The sequence below is a fragment of the Pelobates fuscus genome, chromosome 1 (assembly GCF_036172605.1).
Source record: "Pelobates fuscus isolate aPelFus1 chromosome 1, aPelFus1.pri, whole genome shotgun sequence".
NCBI lineage: Eukaryota > Metazoa > Chordata > Amphibia > Anura > Pelobatidae > Pelobates > Pelobates fuscus.
This window is the reverse complement of record NC_086317.1, coordinates 139539105-139566078: the sequence shown is the minus strand read 5'-3', so window position 1 is coordinate 139566078 and position 26974 is coordinate 139539105. Positions and strand designations below refer to the sequence as shown.

At 39.4% G+C, this 26974-nt stretch overlaps 1 protein-coding gene across 1 annotated transcript in view; it reads right to left on the bottom strand.

Annotated features, from left to right (window-relative positions):
- Positions 1 to 5736: 5736 nt before the first annotated feature.
- Positions 5737 to 26974, bottom strand: part of TAFA3 (TAFA chemokine like family member 3) — a 376609-nt gene continuing 355371 nt past the window's right edge. Inside the window, exon 5 of the mRNA XM_063450695.1 lies at positions 5737 to 6595. Coding sequence (XP_063306765.1) covers positions 6584 to 6595 — 12 coding nt within the window. The 3' untranslated portion in view covers positions 5737 to 6583. The remainder of the gene's footprint in view (positions 6596 to 26974) is intronic.

Genomic DNA, 26974 nt, shown 5'->3' with positions numbered 1-26974 from the left:
TTACTGCAAGGAGACCTCACTGAAAGATTTTATTTTGCTGGTTTAATTTGCGCAAGAGACCTTATGCCTTGTCTGATTAGGTGTAGCAAGCAACAAGTGCTGTTTTTGAGTCAATAAAAACACAATTTTTAGTAAATTGCAAATGCTGTTGTGGTCTCTGTGATTAGCATTTTTTATAGAACTTTGCTGCGGTGTAAAAAAGAAAAAAAGAAAAAAAAGATCTGGTTCCACTAAATTGAGCTGTAAATCTTTATGACCCATACTTTCCCATTTGTAGTTTTTTTCATCAAACATATTCGTTGTTTAATATAATAAAACATAAATCAGTGTCAAAAAGACAGAACGGCACGGCTCTCCAAGCATCATCTGATGGCACAAGTTGGTGTCTATTTTTTCTAACCCTGATGGACACAGAGATTCATATGTAAACACCTGGGAGATAGGGTGATATGTGTTATAACAATATGCTCCAGAAAAAGGAAAAATTGCCAAGAATGGGAATTGGACCTTTAAAGAATAAGAACTGCAGCAAATGAGAAATATATCTTTGCAGAATTTTGACAGGTCTATAAATCGCCTACACAGTATACCCTCGACAAGTGGCTTATGAACTTGTCCGTGAAGGGAAAAGATTGTCCCCCCAGGTCCCCTTGTAATGGATAAGTTGTAATTCATAACCAGTCATCCACAATGGAATACAGCCAGCTAGCAGTAAATAAGAGCAGGAGACTGTAAGAGGGGGGTAGATTAAGGGGCAAAAATTTAAATTCCCCAGTCATACTGCAGCATAAACAGAGCTAGGAATTTGGCATTAGCATTTAAAGGTATGTACAAGCCCAATACCATACATGTGTACCTTCTGATTTCTAAGAAACAGGATGTATGACAAGGAAAATTTAAAGAGTTAAATGTAAGGCCCGTATTCTCTTTCAGCTTTTTTTTCTATTTGTTGTGTATTTGTGCATTCAGATGAATTATAGGCTTTTTGTCAGAGATTTTATTTGAATACTTTTGAATTTTATATTTACATAGGATAGCATCATAAACAGGTTTTACATGTTTTTTTGTTTTTTTTTACAAAAAAAATGAAAGAAACATTTAAATAACAAAGTTAGCATGATACACAGTAGCATGTAAGTCTGTCCTCGGGAGTGAATTCCTTTGCTTTCATTTGAGTCTGTATCGCAAGATGTTCTGTAATTTTACTCCATGGTTCCAGTGCCTTGATTGATTCATCAATATCCTCGTTTGCCATCTTTAAGTTGTAAATCCATGTTAAAACTGTAGAGAAGGGATTCCTTTTTTAACGTAATATTTCTTTTTCTCGTGTTGTAGTACAGTAAAATGTTGCAATTTATTGCCATCTTCATTGAATTTTTAACAAATATCATTTAGTAAACAATAAAATCAAAGATGGAACCACCCGATCTAAAATGGCTGCTCCCTTAACCAAAGCCATCTTTAAATACTATTAAAGTAATAGTTATTTTTATGTGATTTGAAAATGTATTTTTAATTTACACTCTGTGATTTTTAATACATATTCTATTTGTTAATTATGTTTATTTGATTATAAACTTTGCTCTAAATAGATACAACAGATTAACAGATAAGTACTCTGAGCTATAACTGCTGCATTATTTGATTGTAACAGATTTCTATACGCGCAGTTCTGTTTTATGTTTAGCAAGAAAAAAGAAATACAGCCAGATGATTTATGAAATTAAAAATAAGAGAAAATATTACTAAACTGCACAAACAATTAGTAAATCAATCATACTGGGAGGTTAATAATATGAAATTATTCTTCATAGCAATGTACAAGAGCAGATTTACCATTTGACAAAGAAGTGACTAGATTTTCAAATAAAAAAAATGGCATTTCTAAATAATGAATCCAATATATAGATTATCAATGGGGTCCAAAATATGACTGACTGCTTTGCATGTTTTAAAAAGCTAGTACAATTACATTTCAATTATTAAATGTAATGCCTTACAAGTTATTACAACACACAGTCCCAAAGAATGATCAACATACCTTAGCTTATTTTGGAAGAGTTAATCAATGTTACAACTGGTTTGTCTAGACTATAAAGTGCATTATTGGATGAGATATTTATTTATGGTAAGATTCATCAATGTCTTCCTGGATAACACCTTTGAACTTCTATTTGGTGTGTTGGAAATATGATTAATATTTAATATGACTGATATATATATATATATATATATATTAAATAAAGTACTTTATGGGTCTGGACTGTCCCTATAACATACATAACTGAACCTGTTCAAAATTGGTGAGAATTATGCTCCTGGGCAGAATCTATTATTTGCAGTTGCTGTCCTTAAAGGGTCACCGAAGACACCCAGACCACTTTATCGATGTGGCCTTTTAGGTTTAACCCTGCAATGTAAAGCATTGCAGTTTGTAGAAACTTTAATTGCAGGATGAACCACACCAATAGCGATTATCTTCCTGACAGCGTCTAGAGGGGCTTCCCTGTGAGATCCAAGTCAGACTCACTTGTCAATCAAATGCTACTCGTATAGAAACATTTAAATGTTGCAGCATGGCCATTTCCTGTGCATGTGCACTAGCCTCCAAACGCCTGCTCGCAGCCAGGAAGGTGGAGCAGCCTTGCCAAAACCAGTCCATCGAGGGAAGAAAGGTAAGTAGAACTCAACTTTCAAATTCTCATGGGGGGAGGTGGACCTATATTGGTAGAGAAACACTATAACATTAGGGATACATGTTTGTATTCCTAATGCCTTAGTATTCCTTTAATTCAGTCTATTTGCAGTTAGTGACATGTAGAAAGGAGGCTGGACAGATAATATGATTCTCTCTCCCACCTTCATTCATCTTTTTATATCACAGGAGAGGGCTTGAATTAATGGTGGAAGCAATCTGGGGCAGGCCGAGATATGTAGGTTTTGGTATTTACCTGAGATTAGGGGTCGTTACATTGCCGGTGTCAGTCACGTCAAGCAATATGATTTTTATTGCACATTTGACATATATCTACAAAGAGGAAATCAGTTATCATTGCATCCTTCTTTGATATGTTTATTCTTTTTTAGAAACTGTCATCCTTTATTTTTGGTCAGCCAATCTCTTCAACCAAGATAACTATCTGAAAAGTCAAAATAATCCCTATTATAAATCTGAAGCACATCCAGTGTAGATGCAACTAAAGATATGGTGACTTAGACAATCAGTACAATGTTTGTCGTTAACAGACCAAAGTGAATGAAATGAAGACTCTTTTAAAGACTGCATTTTCATTTTTGTTGTGGACCACCTATTGTTCTGTACAATTTGCTTGTTTCTTTGATTAAATTTTTTGTGAGTTGTTAGGGCTCACAGCATGGGCATTCTGCCATTTTTCAATTATAAAAAACATGCAGACTTATAGGTTGCATTATAGGTATTGATTGTAGCCCATTACGCACACATAGTTTTTGGAGCTCATTTTCAATGTGCATATATTATGAGATAAAAGGAAGGTGTGTAATTGATTCAGATACCCAGATAGAGAATATTGCCACATTCCTTAGAATTGCTGCAGAATGTTAAAAATAGGCGATAGGTAGCAAAATGAACATTACTGCATCATCTATGCCATATAGTTTATCTATAAATGTAAAGCCTAGTTGTGAACCAGAGAGTTAAAGATATTGGGCAATCATCCTGCAAACTATTTTGGGAGCACTAGAGATGAACTAATGCTGGACAATTTGTAAGGCTTAGTGTAAGGCTATAGGCATTTCATCCAACTATTCTCCACTATGGTTCTGAGATATTCCCTACACTAATGAATTTCCACTTATATCCTCAGAGAATTTCATCATATTTAAAGTAAAGTTATTTCTTTCAAGTGCATATGTGTGAGGTATATAACAGGCATACATGAATAGTCTTAATTGGCTTTTAAATAGATTGTATCACACCACAGGGAGCTAGAGGCTTGGAGAGAAGGAATGCACAAAGAGATTGCTGTCTGCATGTTATAGAAACCTGCGTGTGTCATATGAAATGAAGGTAACTGATGTACAGTAGAATGCTGGATCTAATTGTAGCTATATAAAGTAAGAGGAGCAATTTGATCAATTTAATAGCTAGAGCCTAATCTGTTTACTGAGTGGGAATCTATAATGCATTTTCCTCATTAGTAATGAAAGAGTTAAATGCTAGTGCTGATTATCCTTTATCTATTCCATACAACTTCTGTCTTATTTGTATAGAGATTGTCTTTGTCTGAACTTGTTCCTTCTTCTGTTTTCACACAGACACTGGTGATCACAAGCATACACACACACTATTTATCTATCTATCTACCTTCCTACCTGCCTGAATGTGTGACATTAAATGTTTATGATGCAGCTGACTGCAGTGAAGTTAACTGCAAATGTAGAGGTGCCTCTGCTCAGTTTCTCATTTTAATTATGTTTTCATTCATGCCATTACACATACACTTATATTCAAACATTACTTTTTGGATCTTTTTAAAGGATGGATTTAATGTTTCTGTATCCCTTTGACTGTCTAAAGATTGTACAATACATTTAGTGTACCACAATCAATGGCATAGCTATAATGTAACATTGTATTTTCTGAAGATTGGGAATACAATTAATTTAACTTTACAATTTTTGCATCCTTCCAACTGTTTGCGTTGACTGCCAGACAGAATACGTACAGATATAATTTGCAGCACTTGGAAAGAAGGCAAATGGTAATTTATACAACACCACTGGCTAACACATTGTAGCTGTGATTGTGTTTTGTATTTGTTTAATTACTTTCACAATCTCCAATGAGGGCATAATCTAACCTATACATTTGTTAAATATTTCACTTCCAACATGTAACTAATACATTAGAATCAATTTATCATTTGGTGCAGAATTCATTTTTTTACCTAAATTTGGGTGACAGGAGAAAGTTGTATCAAAAGCTATGTGACAAAACATTTTGGTGGAAGTAATGGTATTCTGTCTTTACGTTGTCACTTGATATGGGCAAGGACCCGACCACCTACTAATATGTTACTTTGTGCTAAGAATGTAATCATCAGATTAAGACCTATGTGTATGAGAGAGGTGTAAAACACAAAGCATTGCTATTACTAAATGCCAATTTAACAATGCATAGTGTAGAGAAAAAAAAAATAGGAAGAGTTGACATCCTCTATGTTATTCAGTGGATCATATTCAATACGTTTTAAACTATCTATTTTATTATTTGCAAAATCTTCCCAGTGCTTTCTCTCTAGATTTAAATAGAATAATATAACAGGAGGAACAAACAAGTGGCCATTAAATCACTAGGGCAATGTAGCAATACTTGCCACTACAAATGAATTAAGGCCCCCTCAAAAAAAGTCTAGATAACTAACAGATTAACTATTGCAAGATACAGGGAATCAAAGTCCAACAGAATATATAGCATCTGTTACAAGAGTGCAAACCATGTTTAGAAAATCATTGAAAGTGGAAAGCTCTAAAGATCAAAGTATAGCTTGACCCAATTTAGAGGCCCAATTAGAAACTGGTTCAGTCTGAGGACAGGGGTAGAACTCGAATGACTTAAGTCTTTTTTCCAACCTATTTTATTGTATTACTGGAGTAAATGTTGTCCAATAAGAAAAAAATAAATAATAAAACTATTGAGATTGTATACATGTGGAGAGCAATAATTGAACTGGTAAAGTTAAATAATTTTTTTTTAAAAATGGAGATGTTTCTCTGGCTGGAATGAATGCATTATACGTATCGCAGACAGAAGTCTAAATGCATTTTAGTGCTACTGTGATCTGTACACTCTTCTGAAAAGGTAAGGGTTAATGGAGCAGTACATGCTCAAAGTCATGTGATAACATATTTTGACCTTGGGAAAAATCACTTGACCTTCCTGCTATACAGGCACTAAAAAAGGTGTATTCTTTCAAGGGCAGGGATAGATAGAATCTAGGTATATAACTACAGACCCTGCAGTTCTATATGACAAAATAAAACATTATGTGCACAGCGTGTGTGCCTTGCGGTCAACATCCGGCATATACTTCAGTCATCATTCAGCAGAGAAGAAAATGTTTTGTTTCAAGTCATTAAAGTGGAATGGGAGGACTGAATGAAATTGCTTCTTACAAAAAAAAAAAAAAATACAACCTTATATTATGACAGATTTCTTGGCAATCGTAATTTAAAACCGCTCTTCAAGGAACTGAGTTAAATTGGCAGCTGCTTAGATTAGCACTGCCTTAAACAGTGATTTCCTATAAGCTTCAGCTTGTAATATGGGGATTCTGCTCTTAGTTCAACATAAAATATTCTTCGTTATCCATTGTCCATATAAATTGTTGAACGGCTTTTGTGAAGATCAATTTCCCATGATTTTTGAGGAGTCAAGAAGTTTATTTTACATTAGCATAGTACTCCTTATTAATGTCAGATATTCACCCAAATCCAGGGACGGACTTTCTTTGCATGGGAAGGTGTACAATATGCCGGTGTGTAGCCTTGGCCCATGACAGCATTTGTACCCTTTGGAAGAATGCTACATGTTCCCCGGAAACTATCGTGTAACCTGAAAAAATAGAAATTATGAACAAATTGTTAGTACATAGGAAAAGGAGAGGTTATAACATTCACACTCTTATATAAGTGGGTATTTAAGGCATTGCTTGAGAAACATATTATGATTGCATTGGATCAATACTTTTCGTGCATTAACTTGCAAATTTTAGATCAAAATACACCAATTTATTTATAAAAAATAACATAATGTGAGTTGAATTGCAAATACAATTGCATGAATTATTGTCTTCGTTTTCAGTCCTCCCTAATAATTTTAATCTTGCATTCTTAAATTAAAGCATACGCAAAATAATTGCACATGGCTTGGAAACATTTTTAAATTATATGACATTTGCATGTTTTTTGGTGGGGGATTCAAGCCAAAGGGCAGTTTGATTGAATTGAGCAGCTAAGGCTTCATCTTGGAGTTACAAACGACAACTTGAGAGCAAATATCTTCTAACCCCAAGTCTAACCAATGCTAACTCTAAGTTGCCCCAACACTAAACTCCCCCTACCTCCAACCCTAAACCTAGCACATGTGTGCCAGCATTACAGATATATCGGCTAGACAGCCAATCATTACTGTCCATACACCGAGTGTTTCTTTAACACACTTAAATTCTCTAAAAAGGAATTCTAAGTACACCATGAGTATGGTTAAACATGCACTAGTGATACCCTTTAGTCCTACCAACACTGGGTAACAGAGCCAGGGTGCCTCAGTAGGACTCATGGAAAACCGAGTGCCATATGCCACCACTGCGTATATTTATTCATAAACACAATAATTAGATACACTATTAACCACTTAACCACAGAAATTTGAATGTGCATGATCCGGTACATGATATTGGTTTTGTACCTTTGCTGTTGTATGTTTCTTCTTTCATGAAATGTTTGATAAAAAAATGATATGTGGAAAAAAAAAAAATCTTATCTCCTACTCTGTTAATAGAAAGTTATTCACATGCAGAATGATCCTGGCTCCAGCAGGAAATTAGCAGAGCAGAAGATATGGAATTTTAAATTAACCACTCTGTGCAATAAGGAAAGATGTATAAATCAAGCTCTTTTTCACAAAATGTGTAGTGAGACTATGTGAGTCACAGACAGGGAAGGTGTGGCTAGAGTTGTATCAACAAAGTAAATTAACTCCAAAATGTCTGAAAATTTAGTAGTGAGACTGTGGTGTAATTGTCTACGATCCAAAAACACTCTACTAAGCTAAAGTTGGTTTGGTGCTTAGAGTGTCCCTTTAACAGTGCTGTAGTACGCAGTGTCATATCTGTGGAGAACACAGTAACATATATGTATTGCTACAATTTTAATGCAAAGTTTAAAATGTTAAAATTGTTTCAATATTTTAAATTGTATCAGTTAATGGGCCTGAAAAGTAAAACTTTGTTTTTAAATTGTTCTGTCTTAAATCAGGCTTTAGTTTTTTTTTTTTTTTTTTTAAATATTCCTATGCCAAGTAAAATTGTTAGATGGAATGCAATCTTCTTGTGTACCTCTAAGATATTGAAATGCATACATATATATTTCAAAATGTCACAAAAGCAAAGTTATTAAAAATTTCTGTTTAAAGTTCCTCTAGATCTCTAGGAAGTTAGAATAGGAAACTACTAAATGTACAAAAATATGTTATATAGAATATGAAAACTATAACAATATTCTAAAGTTAAAGTAAGTATTTAAATAATCTAGAATGGCACACAAAAACAACATGTAAAATAATTTTATTTTTGTTTAGCAATACATTCTGCCACTGTCAACTGTCACTGTTTGTGCTTGAGCTGAATACCTGAACTGGCTAGGGGTTTGTTGAGGGTCATGTTTGACTGCATGTGGTAAATAATAAAAAATAACAATAATAATAAGTCAAAAGAATGATCCACAAAGTTAAGAAAATATATCATCACCCTTCACAAACAAGGAATAAGATACACAAAGATAGTGAAGGCACTGCATGTTTCTAGAGACTTACTGGAAACATAGTTTGCAATTTCAAAGTTGAAGGAACAGTGGTTACACTAATTGGTTGGGGCAGAAAAAGGAAGCCATCAATTGCTGCAGCCAGATTTCTGAGAAGGCAGGTTTCAAAAAACCCTTGAGTAACTGCAGAAGACCTGAAGCAAGACTTGGTAGCAACAGGCACTATGTTTTCAGTGAGAACAGTAAAGTGTGTTCAAAATGCAGAAGGCTTCCATGCCAGAACCCCCAAAACGTACAAAACTACTGAACCAAAAGCACAAGAAAAGTCAGCTCCAATATGTTCAAAATCATATAAATGAGCCACAGAAGTTTGGGGATTTTGTTCTGTGTAGTGAACTTTTGGAAATTTTTGGCCCAGCGTTATGTCAGGAGGAAGAAGAATGAAGCATATGCTGAAAGAAAGACACTGCATTTTCTACAAGTAAAACATAAATGCTAAACTTTAAAACACATTTATATAGTATTTTGTTGCATTGAGAATTCTTTGTTTTGATATTATATTTCGTAGACTACAGCAGTAAAGTAACTGTAGCAGAGCTCCCTGTACCCCGGCTTGGTACCTCCGACAAGGACTGCTTCCTACCTGGAACAGGTGAAAACCTCAGCGCTTCTGCCCCAGTTGCCATGGCTTGACTGGAGTCCTCCTGCATCCTCTCCATCCTGGAACAGGATAGGGGACTAGCTCTATTCCCTCCTTGGGCCTGGACAACACACAGTCCTGGGAGCTGCACTTCTTACAAAGACTTTCCCCGCTGAATCCTACAGGAACTGGAAAAAGGTGCTGAGTAGTGAATAGACCTTCTCCTCCCAGTAACTAGATGACACATAGTTCTGGGAGAACAACTGATTTTAATGGGCCAAACTCTGCCTTTTATGCACAGACCCCAGCAGGGGGTTCTCCCAGGGACACTGCCAGACCAGTTTAAATTAGATCCCTAGGGGGCGGAGCCTGGCTGTGGAGCTGCACAGACGTGCACAGCACAAGCTCCCGTATATAATCCAGTTTTGCCTGAAAAACCCTGGCTCCTGGGCTACAAAACCGATCGAAAACGCAACACCCAAGCAGGGGATGCAGGGGAGAACAGGATAAGACCACTCTTGCACCGTTACCCCGCTGGGAACTTGGGCGGCACGGATGGGGCCTACCGCAACGACCACAAGCCTGAATAGGAGAAAGGGCGCGGGTGAGGCGGCCGATCACCCCCCCCGGAGCTCCTCAAAAGCAAACCTCCAACCTGCGGAGGTCCACCCACGAGCCTTCCTCCCCCTCCCCCCGCCGGTGGGGGTCATCCCGGCAGCAGCAGCAGTGCCACCACTGACACCCATGTCCCAGAGACCGCATGCATCGGGGTCACCAATTTTAAAATGGCGGCCTCCTCAAACCAGCCAGCAAGCATGGGAACAGGAGGAGTGTTGATAATGGACACCATGGCTAAGCTGGACGAGATCTTTAACGCCTTTTGGGCCAGGATATCGGAAAGAGCACTGACCGAATCTACAGCCAAACGGACTATCCCAGCTTTCACACTCTTGGCACCCTCGATCCCCGGGGGCGAACGCGGAATGAATGCCGCCAGAGGCTCCTCAACGCGGAACCAACAAAGGAACTGGCAGCGCAAGCACCGACGCAGGGCCTGTCCCACGACAAACACCCGTAACAAAGCCAAGCCGCAACAACCCTGTAGCAGAACAGAAGCTCCCTACCCAGCAGGTCAGCACAAAGTGACCGTCAAACTACAGCTGCACCATCACACCTCGGACACCGAGTACCTCACCACGACTATGCCTCTGCCGCCTCAGGAGACAGTGGCTCCCGGAGACTGCATATCGCAACCAAGAGGGATCGGATGAACAGGCTGGAGATGGAGGACTAGCAGACATGTCTCATTTCTGCCGGACTTTCACCTCACACCATGCCTAGTACCATTAATACTGCTTACTAAATGTTTTCTTATTTTTTATCTTTTATTATTATTTAATCAGCAATAGTCGCTCTCAATATGTTGGTACATCCCCTCTCGAGGAGTTTCCTGTCATAGTGCTTCGCTGTTAATCTCTGTAACCACCCATGCATTCTCTAACTAGTCAATCATAGACAGAGGGACACCTCGAATTTAAATTTAAACCTGTAAAAATCAGTATGTAAAAATGTAAAAATCAGCGGTGGACCTGATAACCTATCCCTGCAGTTCACAACATGTAACCAATACTTTAAACGTAATACATGTCTAAACTTCAGTTCTTTATTATTCACTCGTTTACCCTAGCATGCTAAACTATTGATCACTAATGTTTATTGACCTGTTAACCTCATGTTAATTTTAAAAATATGTGCTGTCTTGACAACTACTACGACTTGAAATTCTATGCAAATTGCCTGCAGATGCTGTCGTAGCTATACACGCTTGATGTGAAATTTTTGCACATGAAAAATAAAGAATAATAAAGAATTTAAAAAAAAAAAAATTAGATCCCTAATCTCCCATCAGCCCTTGAAATTGCCTTGTACTATAGTACTCTATGCTCCCTATTGTATGTAAATTTGGCTGTTGGAGGCTTAAAATATTTGTGCTATGTCTGTTAAAGTTAGTTGATCTTTTAACCTTCACAAATTGTCGTCTAGTGTTTGGTCCAGGGTAGAAAAGGCCCTCAGTGATCCCAGTCAAGCCTCAGCAGTTGGGTCTGAAGTGCTCCAGGGTCCCTGCAAGCATCTAGGAAGCAGACTTGGTGGAGGTACTCGGTCGTAGTATTTGAAGCTCCGCTACAGTAACCATCAAGGTTTGTGATAGTGAAAGAGGAATTATAACATCAATATTAGGTGGAAAGCTTCCACGACCCTGAATACAGGAAAGTATATGCACTATTATAAAATATATCCATCTCATTTTAGCGGTTTAAAGAAGTCATCACGATGTAGCTTGATGGGTTAATGTCTAAAGCTGGATGGATTAGAGGGTGGGTCAGAAATATTCCAAGAAGTAAAGATAAAGAGAAGGTAAGTGACTGGTAAAGTTGTGAGAAGTATTTAGGAATATACTAAATTTAAAACATTGATTACACAATGAAGTTCAAATAGTAGAACACAGAGCACATTATTCAATACATTCAAACTTCATTTCCGGCCACTAGAAGGTTTTACAGTCCATAGAGAAATAGTTAAATAATATTGATTCATTACGTTAAGTGGACTAAAAAAGATTCAAGAGTAGATTAATACGATTACATAAAATACATATTCTAGAAGTGAGGTTTTAAAAAAGTACAGTTTTAATAAAGTAAATATATTAAGCATATTTTAAGATGCATCAAAACTGGTCTGGTGAAGACAAGTGTTTGATGGGTCTGATGGTTCATCGACATTAGCAAGCTCTGCTGCCAGACATCCATTAAATTAAGAAGGTGTTAACTCGTTTTCTCTTGACATCCAATCTCATGTATGTTGCTGCATCTTTCAACCTTTCAAGAGGCAAATGAGCAGCCCAAGAATAGAGTCCTGTAACTAAACCCATTGCGGCGTGAAGCTAATTAAGTGCATTTAGAACATTTCTATAATACTTAACTCAATACTCAGACAGGTTTGAAATCTAATGTGTACAGAGGACTAATCACTTCTAATTAAATATAAAATTCAACTAGTGTCCTTCTACTGAACAATTCTCTAATTTGAACATTTCGAGATGAATCCACAAGCAAATTATTGTCAATTAGGTAAGTCTGGTCTGTCAAATGATAGCACACTTTGCGGATTCAGGTGCATGTCTAATGAATTAACTAAATATACTGCAAATTCTCCAACTAAATATACTGCAAATTCTCCAACTAAATATACTGCAAATTCTCCAACTAAATATACTGCGAATTTTGCGAAAAGACATGTCGCTTAAGCACGTGATTTTGATCTCCAGTCCCAGTGGGACCCATATACACAGTGTTTTCAGTATTATACATACAACACACAAATCTCAATAAAGAAAACATTGTGTATTTTAGTTAACAGTTAAAGTTTTTTTCAATTAATAGTGGTTTAAACATACATTACACACAATACATTACACAATATGGATCTTAGAGACTGTATTTAAGTTTCTTTGTCAGTCATAATGTAGTGCGGACTGGAGATAGCACTTATGATATATTATCGGGTACCTTGCATTCATTATCTATACAGGAACCTGACCAAACTGAAAGAGGTATCCATTGGCCCCTATGAAGTGTGATGCCAGTCCTAATATTTAAACTCTTTGAAAGTTTAAAAAAGGGAATAAGACATGATGTATGCAGAGATAATAAATACATCGTACCAATGTGCATATACAAATGAACACATGTACAATCCAAATAAAAAAACATAATGATTGATATAATGAATAGCTAGTAAACTTTATGTACAAATCTTTTGTAAAAGTTATGAAAGGAGTTTTCTGCTGTGATATAATATTCATATAGCATTGGACTAAATGTAAGCAGTATATTTGCATTCGTGTGCATTTACAAACAGTTTCTGCTATTTTCATATGAGTCTTACTGCTACAATGAGACCTATTCGAGTACAGCAGTGACCCATTTGGCTTAAAGTGGCTCTTTCACATCTTTTCCCCCCACTGGTATGTCCAAGATCACCTTCTTGACTTCTGTTTTTATTTTTTTATTTTTTTCAAAAACAACGTTTGTTTGCATTGTTTAGCTTGACAAATGTTGTCTCCACGTCCTTCATCAAATTTGTCACTGGATGTCAAGTCAATATCACCTTCCACCTATCACTTCAGACAACAGTGCATCTCAACTGATCAAAGAGTCAACTGAGGTCTGTGTAAGCATTCGGCATGAGCATGATTTCACATGCACACCCAGGAAAGGGCAAAGGACTGCATTTTCAATCACTGCCATCTTAGACACTTCAAGATGGCTGTGCTGTAAAAGAAGACTGTACCTTTTGTATCTTTTTTGTTGTGACTTTAACATGAATCTTCAGTTTTACACTGTGTGTTTGCTCCTCTATACACCAGTTTTCTACTTTATTCTATTCCCATGGTTTTTAGTTTTCAGGTAGATTTTTTTTCATCACTGTTTTTCATTCTTCTTGCTCCCAAAAGACTGAAATAAAATAGAGCAGTCGCTTAACCCTCATTTCCCAAGTGGCTAAGTTGATCTAATCAAACTCTCAACACAATATGCCCACAGCACTCCGCACAAAGTAGAAAAATGCAGTGATCTCATAATAGAAATGCTGGAATTAAAAGGTGATAGTCTGAATTTAGGTATGTACTGTCAAGGGTTAGTTTCTAGCCATGACATTCCAATACAACAATTTTACGATAAAATTACTGGTAGATAAAAACAGTTATTACGGAATAAACTCTTATTTTAGTCCAGTGGCATAAAATATAGATTTGCATTTATTAAAATAAAGCAGTATAGTAAAATTATGTTTTATATTGTCATTAAGATATATTTAATGAAAATACAGACATACCCATTTAAAATACATAGTTTGAATTTGAATTGTTACTCAATAATCTAGTACCCCTTCATTATTCCTTGTTAAGGCTTAAAACATGATCCTGTCTTGATTCTAAGTGATCTAAGGGATCATTTCTGCACCGTATCCACTTCAGCTCAGGGTAAGTGCAGCTCTTGGGTACAATACTGAAATATAGCACATATAAGCAAAAAACATGAATACACACATGTGGAGTTTGCGTTGAAAGCTAACTAATCACTAGTGTTGAGGAGAGCAGACACTGGAGATTAAGAACATGCTTCTGCCTTCCACAAAACTTTCTAATTTTATGACCTTGAATTTATTTATTATGGTGAGGGATTTTTTTGTAAAATTCTTTTTTATTATTATTATATTACATTTCTTATGTTTTTTTATGTTCTGGTCTATTGTTGGGTTAAAGATGAGGACCTCACGCACAACTTCAGAAAGGTAAGATTAAAATTACTTTTTATTTTAAAACAGAAGGACTGCACACTCTATAAAATCAGCAGGTAGGGTCAAGCAGTGTTTACTATGAAGCGGGACAGGTAGATGCTCAGGAGGTATGGATGTTTCTTAAGGAATAGGTGGCTGGGGCCTTGAGGACCAGTGACCATTGATTAAGTTTTAACTATGGACTGGACATTAGCTACTACTACCTACTCTTCTTTTTATTTGGGGAATGAGAATGAACTATATTTATGGACCCACTAGCTCTATCAGTTTTGTGAAACTGGGTGTTTGGGTGTTAGATATATTAAACCTGATACAGATATATTTAAAATTGTACCACTCTAAGAAAATTAACAAGTAGGAATAAGCTTTCATTTTTTTTTTGACACTCAGATTTAGAAATTATGAGCTGGTCAGTTTTTATTCTTGTGTATCATCATTGTGTCACTTCCTCAGTGATAAAATAGGTGATTCCAATATTTATGATACTGAATGGAATTGATCAAAAGCGTAGGAAAATGAAAGTGACCGTTTTATTTGCTGTGATCTTTGTTCTTTTTCACTCCCTCCTTCCCTATTTCCCCCCTTTTTTCCTCTTTCCCTAAGTTTCTTTTCCCTTTCCATTATCCAAAACTTATTTTAAATCCAATAAAGTGTTAAAGTGTAATTCTGTTAAAATTATCTATTACAAATACATTGACGTAAAAAATCAAACTCCATTTGCACAGCCATTCATACCTGTCCCAGCGTGAGAGTACTGGAGGCGTTAGTTGGAACGAGTCTCAGGCAAGTCTGTAACCAGAGGCCAGAGTCTCCATATGTCATTGTTTAACCCCAAGTTCTCGAGACAAACATATACAGCTTTCTTCATGAATCTCTGCTAGTTAATCTGTGAGGCAATTTCAATCCACTTAGGGATCACCTCAGGTTTCCATTATCTCGCCAAACAAACTTTGGTGGCCATTAATATATGCACAATTAGCATTTTTATTTCTTCTTTCATTTTGGGGAAATCCAAATGGAACAAAAAGAGTTGGGCAGTCAGTTCAATATGGGACTGTATTAAACGTGTAAGTTCATTTTCTAACTTGCCCTTCAAGGGTAATAGGCAGGTACATTCCCACCATATATGCCGTATAGTTCCAGTTTCCCTCTCGCATCTCCAACAAAGATCACTAATGTTGGGTTGAAACGTACTTAACCTGTTTGGTGTCAGATACCATCCGTGTAAAATTTTGAGATAATTTTCAAACAACAAAATACTGCGAACAGTTTTTTTTGTCAAATTTAAAGCGGTAACCCATTCAATGGATACAAATTCTGTGCTCAGCTCCCTTACCCATTTCATAATACCACAAAGCTTTGTGGTAGGAATACGTTTTCAAGTTAAAATATTAAATATGTTAAATCATGCTGAGTCATATCATAACTGAATTTGCCTTCTACATACCCTCATATAACCTCAAATAAACGTGTTTATCTCCTTTATCTTATATTCATCTGCCAACACATTTGACTTTAGTGTCTCATAATATCAAGGCTTAAGTTTAGTCATAAGTAAATTATAAGAATAAATTGTAAATTGAGTGATATTTTACAGTACCATTAACATAGATATATCTAAATATAGAACATAATGTTTGCAGTGCAGTGTGATACGTTTGCAGTGCTAAAATAAAAAAAGGAAAATAGTATTGAGTTAATTTAGTGATCAGCAAATAATGAGTTATGCTTTATACAACATTCATAATTTGGCAAGAATAACGCGGTAAGCATCAGAAGACTGGAAGTTGAAAGATAACTTATTAACCAATGATTTGTTAGTATTATTTTGATTCTGTGCCACTCATAGATCTATTGAAACTATACTTTTATAAACCCTATGCTGTTATCAATAAATTGACGAATTGGCAGATTGCACCAGATACTCTGTCAGTTTGATTTATTCTTCACAATGTATTATTATTATTATTATTGCCATTTATATAGCACCAACAGATTTCATAGCGCTTTACAATATTATAAGAGGGGGGAATTTAACTATAAATAGGACAATTACATGAAAATTTACAGGAACGATAGGTTGAAGAGGACCCTGCTCAAACAAGCTTACAGTCTATAGGAGGTGGGGTGTAGGTGTAAAACACAATAGGACAGGATCAACAAGGGTCTGTGCATAAATTGCTCAATTCTTCAGGTAAAGAAAAGGTTGGTCAACTGTAGGAGGACCCCAGACAGGAAAGAACCTTAACAATGGGCATCAGTTTGTCCTATTATATTATATTTGAGCAAGAGGACTCCTTAGCGCATAGCATATATTACCTTCCACTCCCGAGGGGAAGGGTGGAATAAGAATAACGAGTAGTAGCCATTTGTTGGAACCTTGCTCATTATTAGAGTTGGAGATGTGCTTCAGTCCGAACTAAAATTTGGACCTAATTTGGATTCAATTCCAAAACTCCGAGCAGAAATATGCCAGAATCTTCAACCAACCGAAACATGCAGTAGCCAAGCATGTTCGTTTTGGTTCGTTTTCTGATATCTACCAATGGAATCAAGATGATTGATGCAAAAAAAACTGCTAATTGATGGCTAGAGAAAAGTCACTAAATGTTGATTTTATTCAAAGATCAAGTGAAGAGTGAACAATAGAGGGTAAAAAAGGAGGAGCAGTATAAAAAAAAAATCTTTAACATACCAGGGAATTCAACCCTGTGATTTGCTAAATCGTCATGCACTTTATTATGCACTATTTGTAATTGATACATAGCCTTATGATGAAGGCTAAAGATATTGTTAATAGATTACACATTATGCACATTCATTCATCTGTCTTTATTTACATGGTGATGGTTTATTTACAAGGGTCACCTTGGATACAGAGTCTCCATACCCGGTAGTAATGACGCTTGGGGGCGGAGCCTAACCGCGCATGGGTATTGGTGGTAGTTGCACAGGTGATTGGACACACGGCACCCGAAAGTGATGTCAATTGGGGGCGGAGCCTAGTCGCGCATGCGCAATGGCGATCGTTACACGCCGGCACACAGGTGATCGAGGTCTGGGTGAGTGAGTTATTTCTCTTATATATGGTCAATATTGTGAATGTTAATTTATGTCCTGAGGAAGGTTCTTATATGAACTGAAACGTTGACTTATTGCTGGAATAAACCTAAGAAGTTTTTACAAGACCCAGAGTGCTGGCTTTTTTTCGTTCATCTATTTATTGTGCAGCCTGGCACCGGGCATTACCAAGAGGAAAGCTGGAGTGCAAAACTGTTTGGTATTGTATATATATATATATATATATATATATATATATATATATATATATGTATATATATATATATATATATATATATATATATATATATATATATATATATATATATTATTTATTTATTTTTTTGCTCCTCCTGTTTTTCATGCCTTTTGGTTTATCTGATTCTCTTACTGTTCTTACAGATTCTCAAAAATGTATTTTGATTCATATTATATGTTTCTTTTCCAGTGTTCCTGTGTTGGCAACACAGATTATGACACATGAAAATGTTCAATGCATCATGACATTTTAAGATCGAAATATGTATAATAAATATATACAATAACATTTTAACAATATTTAAAGGTAAGTTTTTTGGTATATTTAATTTTAAGTATTTAAGTATTTTTTAAAGAATAGTTTAGTAGATATAATTATAAAACGCAATACAGACATAGGCCTCCATAGCGAATATTTCTTTTGTTGATTAAAACCCATCTCCCTACATAGTAAACTCACAAAAATAAGTATTCACAAAGAGACGTAGAGAAAATTATGGCATAAGATCGTTCCGATAGAGATGTGAATTAAAGGCTTCTAATAGACTCCCTCAGGCTGCACACCGTGCTGGTAGGGGGGTGTTCTGTATGGATCCTCACAGTAGGCAAATTCAGAACAGTAATCACTCTGCTCCTTTCTTAATATTGGAAAAAATTGTTATAAAATATATACTAAACTGTTATTTTATGGGAATGTGAAGGACATTAATTCTTACAAGCAGCATCAAGATTTGGAGCTACCTATATGATTACTGGGAAAACATTTTATTGTTGATTTTGCAGCCATTGTGTCTTGGACAATGTGTCTCAGCATTGCTCAGAAATGCTTTAGACTTGAGAAAGGGAGGTTCTCCCGAAATCATTTATGATTACCTGAACAGATATTAAATATTATTGAAGAATAGTTTTAGCTATGAGGTCCTCATTTTCAAGAAGAGAAATGATGCAGATAATAGAATGGATTAGTTATTATATGATAGATTGGGGTTGAATGCCTGCAGAGCCTAAAAGATTGATTGGATGAAGATGCTGACCACAGCTAAGATACAGATAATTAGATAGAATAAAGATTAGCTGAGGTAAACAGAAGCCAAAATTCAGACCCGGTTTCATAATAAAATGCTTAAACCTAGACTGCAGTGTTAACGTGACAAACAGGGTCAAGTTTCAATTTAATTCATAAACTATTTGTTCACGCGAAGTTTTATTAACCCCTTTGAGATCAATGGGTGCGAGTGATTACCCAGTATGAGTTCATTTATATTGGTATTTTGTATGTAAGATGTAGAAAGTATTGTCTCATTGTTCACTCTGAGAGTTAAAACAATTGTACACAAAGCAAAATAAAAATGATCTGCATATTAGATTATTATAATATTACAATGTGTTAAGTGAGTGAATTACAGCTCATCTTTAATAGAGTTAAAGAGAACATTATGCAGTTGTGTGATGCCAGAAAGTGTGCAAATTACTTACGTTATTAGATAAATTATGCCTGGAAATGAAACTGAGTATAGATATCCGTGCTTAATATTAATATGCAGCTGTTAAACCTAGTTACATATATATTAAAAATATATTACATATTTTAAAAAATATGTGGTGTCTCTACACGTATTCATGTACAAAGAATATTTTTCTTTGTAAGGTGACAAATAATTGGTGCTAATTGGCCTAATATTCTAAAGTAGTCAGAACTGTCCTGAGTGTGTCGCTCCTGAATTTTTTTTTTCTGGTGTCCCAATTTTGGGGACACCAGAGAATTAGTCTTCCGAAAGCGCAGAGCAAGAGCATGTTCACAGCCATGCAAGGCGATTTTAAGACATCAAAATAATGGGTAAGTGAGAATAACAGAGTGCAAATTAGTGAAGGCAAGCCACTGCACTAATCGGGAAACACTCCCTGTATCCTTCCAATAGAACCAAGTGCAAGCAAATTGTATAAGCCAAAGGTAAAATACAGTACAGGGTGCCAAAATCACAAAATATTAGGTGGTTATAGTTACCAAAATGCAGAGTTAAGGATCAAACTCACATGGAAAAGAGAAAGAGATAAATCATAGTGCAAACTTTAATACACACAAAATATTAAAAGGGAAAAAAGTAGGAACACTCACAAACGTAATGACACAATCTGCTTGCACTAGATTTTAAGACATTACTGTTCATACGTGTTTGTTTCTGTAGTACTGCTGGTTGGCAATCCTAAATTGTCTCCTTGTCACTAGCCGATGAACACTATACACTATACAGTTGTGCACATTAGAACATATTGCATCACTGGTAAGCCCTACCAATCCTCCTCCTTAATCCTCCTTAACTTCATACTTGCCAGTTTTAGCAGGTAACTTATTGTGATTTTGTGAAGCCTATGTTTATTGATCTTGAAAAAAAAATATTAGTGGTATAATTCAGTGCTCTGTGTGTCAGTGTTTCAGCTGCAGTGTCTCAGGGTCTTGTTTTCTAACAAGTCAACCATCCACTATTCCCCTTTCTAAAATGGAAACCATTAGGTTGGGTAATAAGCTGCATCTCATAATAATAATAATAATAATAATAATTATAATAATAACAATAATAGTAATAATACAAAATACAATTAATATATTCTTCCTAGTTAAATCATTTTAATTTTATCGATTGTTGCTTAAAATATCCGAGAGCAATAAAAAACATAATATTTTAAGTAAAAAATAATTTTACATTATAAGCAAAGTGTGGTACTGTGTGGATAGCTTGACACATGAGTCACTGAGGTACTCATACTCTTGTTCCTCTACACAGATAACACAGATATTGCTAAAGCAGAAGTAATAGTTATTAACCTTTATTAAAAATATTAAATACATCTATCTTTGAACAGAATTCATTGGTCATCAGATGCTCTTAAGCCAATAAATTCTATCCAAAGTTGAACTAAAATTACATTGCTAATGTGTAAGGGGACCATATGCTTTAGTGCTTTCAATGAAGAGGGGTAGCCTTGGGAAGCCCAGATAAGTGTGAAATCCTCCAAAAAAGATTTTACTCCTAACAGTAAAATGACACCAGGAGACCCCCAGCATCATAAAAACTACATAACACCCTAATTTTATAATGTTTAGAGTAACCCTTTAACTAATTAAAAATGCTTGGTGAGACATCAGATGGCTTAGTTTTAAGAATCAAAACATGTCACAGGACAATAATAAGTTGATTAAAGGCTGATAGCGGTCCAGAATATATATGTTGTTGAAAAGTGTAACCCATGACTGAATATTGTGTAACTTAGAGTTAATGTTTTCAAGTAATCTATTTACCAGATATTTACAAATGTATGGCCGGAAACATATTCTAAGCCAGGGGTGCCCAAAAGGTAGATGTTTTAAAATTACCACTTCCGTGATACGTTGTCATTCTTAAGGCATGCAAAACATCATGGGAGTTGTAGTTCTACAACATCTGGGGTCTACTTATTGGGCACCCCTGATCTTAACAATCAAGAAGGTTCAATAAGAAAAAAAATGCAGATTTAATTAACTAAATGACAGCATATAGCTGTGCAGATCACAGTTTATTTATATATGCTCTGAATAATTCTGGTACACTAGTGTGATAAGATAGGGCAAGAAGTACAGGAGAAAAGTGTAAAGCAGAAGACTTTGCTTTAACAGGATGAAATTGTGAAAATATGCTTCAAATGTCTCATCCTGGTCTGACTCTAGAACTTTAAATCAGGTGTCATGTCCATTTTATTACCGTAGGCACCCATAACAATAATGCAGCTTTAAAAACAGCACAGGTTATCATCCAAAAGCACCAATGACCAGGAACCACTATAAACCCTGTGTATAAAACAGCATCCATTGCTGTGGGAACATGTTGAAATAGAGGGTGAAGGCTGAAACACAATGCTTCTCTGTGCTTACTTGCATGTTGAGTTGAGAATGTTGGGATAGTTATGGAAACATGGTGAGTTTTGGCATAATTCCCAAAGTCCAATTTAAGTTATGTAGATGCACAAGAGTAATTTTTCTATCTTCATAAGATTGTATAAATGTATAGTATATACACTGATCAATATGCAATTGTTAGTACAGAACAAAAGTGGAGCAAGGAAGGACAATTGGTGAACCAGCATTAGGGCCATGGGTGCCCAAGGTTCATTGATGACTTGATGACTCGGGTAAGTGAAGGCTAGCCCACCTGTTCAGATCAGACAGAAGACATGCTGTAGCACAAATTTCTGGAAAACTAAATGCTAGCCATGATAGAAAACAGTCAGAACACACAGTGCATCGCAGTTTGCTGCGTATGGGGCTGTGTAGCCGCAGACTGATCAGAGTGCTCATGATGACCCCTGTCCATCACAGAAAGCACCTTCAATTGGGATGTGAGCATCATAACTAAACCATAGAGCAAAGGAAAAAGGTTGCCTGGTCAGACGAATAAAGTTTTATTATAGATCAGGAGGATGGCCGATTGCGTGTGAGTCATTTACCAGGGGAAGAGATGACAGCAGGATGCACTATGGGAAGAAGGCAGGGCTGACGGAGGCAGTGTTATTCGCTGAGCAATGTTCTGCTGGAAAATCTTGGACCTGGCATGTGGTTGTTACTTTGACATGTACAACCTACCTAGAGACAATGCACCCTCCCACACTGCAAACAATGTTTAGGAATGTTTTGAGGAATGTGACAAAGGGTTTAGAGTATTGCCTTGGCCATCAAATTCCACACATCTCAATCCGATTGAGCATATGTGGGATGTGCTGGAACAACAAATCTGATCCATGGATTCCCCACCTCATTACATAAAAGACTTAAAATATCTGTTGTTAATGTCTTGGTGCAAGATAACACAGGACACATTCAGAAGTCTTGCGGAGTTTGCGTCTCTAAGCGTCAGAGCTGTTTTGGCAGCTCGAGAGGGATCTACACAATATTAGGCAGGCGGTTTTAATGTTGTAGCTGATCAGTGTATGTGTACAGTGTGTGTATATATATATATATATATATATATATGTCATAGTGTTTGAGCTTCCAATTTGATTTCAATAATTCATGCTTGAAAATTGTTAATTTGTACTGTGCATGTAAGTCTTAAAGGGGACAGTATCAACGCTGCACATGATCACAGTGTTGTTCAAGTGCTCCGAGCATGGGCTTAAAGTCCCAAGAGCATACTAAGTGCAACAAGACTCTAATAATGCTCTTACTCTACGTTAATGGGGGGCATTTCCCTGGAGTACCCAGATGCAGACACCAAGAAATTAACCAAGGATGATTCATTTAAAATGGTTTCCACCAAGGCATGACATATATTTTAGAAAATATTCCACATGATTCTTAGTGAATGACGTTTAACATTACTCCTCTTCTGTGAGTTTTTTTTTTTTAAAAAAAGCAAACATGCTAGTTTAAATAAATGCATTTATTGAGATCTAAAAAAAAAACTAAATCAAGTGACAATGTTCTCCTATTTCTACTTTTGGAAGGGAATATGCACATGCACATAATCATTGCTTCGTCACCCACCTCCATTTACTTTATTTATTTACTTATTTAATTTATTTATTGTTTTGTTAATTTATTCATGTAGCCCCATGTAGCTAGAGCGCAGCTAAGCGGAAAAAGGCCTTGACAGGGGTTAGGAGGCGGGCTTAGGAGGAAGTAAGCAAGGGTTGGATTATGGGTAAGTAGGATTGGCTATTTAAATGAGCAGCCATTTTAGGTGAGTCATTCTAACTTTCTACCTGGTTGAGTTTGTGTTCACCTCGGTGTGCGCGGACTTTGCTTGGTTGGATTTCCTTTGTCTCCTCTGCAGGGCCATGGACGACGTGGAGCGTTTGCTGGAGGTGATCAGGTCGGCAGCACGGCATCAGGGTGCCGACTGGCTACGGGCACAGCTCGGCCCTGCCCTGGCGGAGGCGGCGGATCGGGACGGTGATGGCGGGAGACCGGTCAGGGCCCGGAGGCCCCCGAGAAGGCTAAGCCCGGGCACGGGGCCCGGTGAAGTTGTCCCCGGAAGCAGTGGGGTTTCGGTTGCGACCGGCAGCAGGCCCGGGAGCCGCGTGGTCGAGGCCTTGCCTCCCCGCGTGCGGACGGAGCCTCGGACGAGCACTCGGCGGCAGAAGGATGTCGCGGACGGGGGTGCTGCTGCTTTCGGGTCGGAAGTGGCCGGGCGGCCCCCTGGTGTTGCAGGACCCACGGAGGGGAGGTCTGGGCGGGCTTCCCCCCCATCGGAGAGTGACGAGGATGACGAGGCTGGATCCGGGAGACCGCATGGCCGGCCTGGGAGGCGACAGGCAAGTGCAGGGGGCTCCGGCCGGGGCCCTCTTGGCGGGAAGGTCGTTAGGGGGAGCTCTGCCACGGAGAGGGGCGGGAGTTGGCCAGTGGGGGGTGCCCAGGCCATAGTCCTAAGGGGGGAGGGTTCTGGGGCCCCTAAGCGTAAACGTGGATCGAAAGGTGTGAGTTCCAGGGGCGGGGGGGGTCTCGGGATGTGGCCAGGTCAGAGAGCGGGTCCCCCGTAGGGGTGGTGGGTAGGTCTGGGCTCTCGGGGTCTAGTCAGCAGGGGGGTAAGGGTAAAGGGGCGGTGGTGGTAGGCGCGGGAAAAAGGGTTCCGGAGGCAGTCAGTCGGAGGACCAAGGGGGGTCGGGGACCGGGATCCTCGGTAGTGGTCGGGCGGCGGGGGGGCCCGGATTCTGGGAGTGGTAGCGACAGTCCATCACCTGTTAGATCGCAGGGGTCCCGGGAGGCGCGGGGGAGGTCGGGTCGGCACTGCTCCCCTCGGACAGCTCGGCAGGGGAATGTGCGGCAGCCCCTAGGTATGGTCGGCAGGGGCGGCCTAATAGTAGAGACGGGAGGGGTTCCAGGGTGCCACGTGGTGGTAGAGGTCAGCGGGAGGCTTCGGTACAGAGCAGGCGCTCCCGGGGTCGTGACGGGAGGGGTATTGATGTCCGTTACACCCTACCCAGGACTTCTTCTCCTTGTCCTAGATCTTGGAGCCGTTCCGCCTCCTCGCAGGCTGGTCACCCTGTGGGCTCCCCGGTCGGCGAGACAGCAGCGGAAGTTCCTCTTCCTGGATGTCGGGCGATCTGCACTGCAGCCCCCACCGTCCCGGTGTCGGGGGGCTTGGCCGGTGAGTCCAGTGGGTCAATACACTCTAGTGCTTTAATTACCACACTTCAGGCACTACTCCACTCATTGGGGGCGGGGGGTGACACTAGCGGCATTGGTCAGGTGTGGGCTCCGGGTGCTGTGGCTACGGGCTCTCGGGTTGGGAACTCCACAGGGCCTAGTTCGGGCGGGGACATGGTGGTGCCGCAGGACGTAGGGGAGACTGGGAGCGAGCGGGCTGAGTTGACCGGGGGTATTCCCGACGCGGCTAGACAGCACGCGTATGTGTCGTTTGCGGGCCCGTTGGGGGTTCATTTGAAGCAGGACGTGAAGGATAAGATATGGAAGGGGGAATTCTGTGAGATCTTCTCCCTCCTCCCATTGGAGGACTTTATAGACCTCAAGGAGGAGGATAAGAAGGACGAGAAGAAGGAGGAGGAGGAGAAGAGGAAGCGGTATCGCAAGATTCCGAAATCCTTTGGGAATTGGCTGAGGGCTTTTTGTGTGCTGGCTAGCGTACTCGGCGAGAAATCGCCGGGGTTATGCTCCTCTCTGTTTTGTTATTTGGATGGCATTTGGGAAGCGTACCGGACTTACGGGGGGTTGGCGTGGTGGCGGTATGACGAGCAGTTTAGGCAGCGGCTGGCGGCTAACCCGGGTATGCGGTGGGACCAAATGGACCTGCCGCTCTGGATGAAGTTAATGATGGCGCAAAAGGCGCAGCCCTTTCAGAACTCGGCCGGCGCTAGGGGGCAGTCCGCCTCGTCGGCCGCCTTACCAAAGGGCTTATGTTGGCTCTATAATGAGGGCCAATGCAAATGGCGGACCACCTGTCGCTTCAAGCACGAGTGCTCCGGCTGTGGAGGCGCTCATGGGCTCAACCGCTGCTTCAAGAAGGGGAAGTCCGGTGGCGCCGGTGCTGCTGTCGCGACCGGGGGAGGGGGTGCAATCGCTTCCCCTGGGCTTAACCCCAGTGAGGCTAAGCGCGATGGAGCCATGGCTAAGCCGCTACGATAACAAGGCGGATGCCGCTGTGCTCCTGGCGGGTTTTGCGAAGGGGTTTTTCATTCCGTTTCAGGAGCGGGAGGGGGGATCGGGGAGGCTGCGCAACCTGAAGTCTGTGGCTGAATTCCCGGACGTGGTTAGGGAGAAGCTGGGCAAGGAAGTCGGGCTGGGCCGCATGGCGGGCCCGTTCGCAGTGCCTCCGCTGGAAGGCCTGCGGATTTCTCCACTTGGGGTGGTTCCCAAGAAGGAGCCGGGTAAATTTAGACTCATTCACCACCTCTCATACCCGAAAGGGGAATCGGTGAATGACGGTATTCATAAGGACTTGTGCTCGGTGTCTTATGCATCTTTCGACCGGGCGGTCAATCTGGTCCGGCGGGCAGGGCGTGGGGCTCTGATGGCGAAGGTGGACATTGAGGCCGCGTTTCGGCTGCTGCCGGTCCACCGGGACTGTCATCACCTCCTGGGGTGTTTCTTCGAAGGGAACTACTTCGTGGACTTGTGCCTGCCCATGGGTTGTTCCATTTCGTGCTCCTATTTTGAGAAATTTAGCACTTTTCTCGAATGGGTGGTACGGGTGGAAGCGGGGAATCGTTTTATTGTGCATTATCTGGATGATTTTCTGTGCGTGGGGCCGGCTGATTCCTTGGATTGCCTGCGCCTGCTGCGGACGGTTGAGTGGGTGGCTGGCCACTTCGGGGTTCCGCTGGCGGCGGATAAAACTGAAGGCCCGACCACGTGTCTGAGTTTCCTGGGTCTGGAGATTGACTCTGGGTTGGGCGAATGTCGGCTGCCCCGAGATAAGCTGGATAGGCTTCGAGGGGCGGTGGCTGTTGCAGCGGGGGCGCGCAAGGTTACTCTGCGGCAGCTCCAGTCTTTGATTGGGCTGCTCAATTTTGCGTGTCGGGTCATTCCGATGGGAAGGGTCTTCAGTCGCAGCTTGTCAGCTGCTACTGCGGGGGTTCGGTTCCCGCACCATTTCATCCGGGTGTCGGCGGCCATGAAAGCGGACTTGGGCATTTGGGATGCCTTCT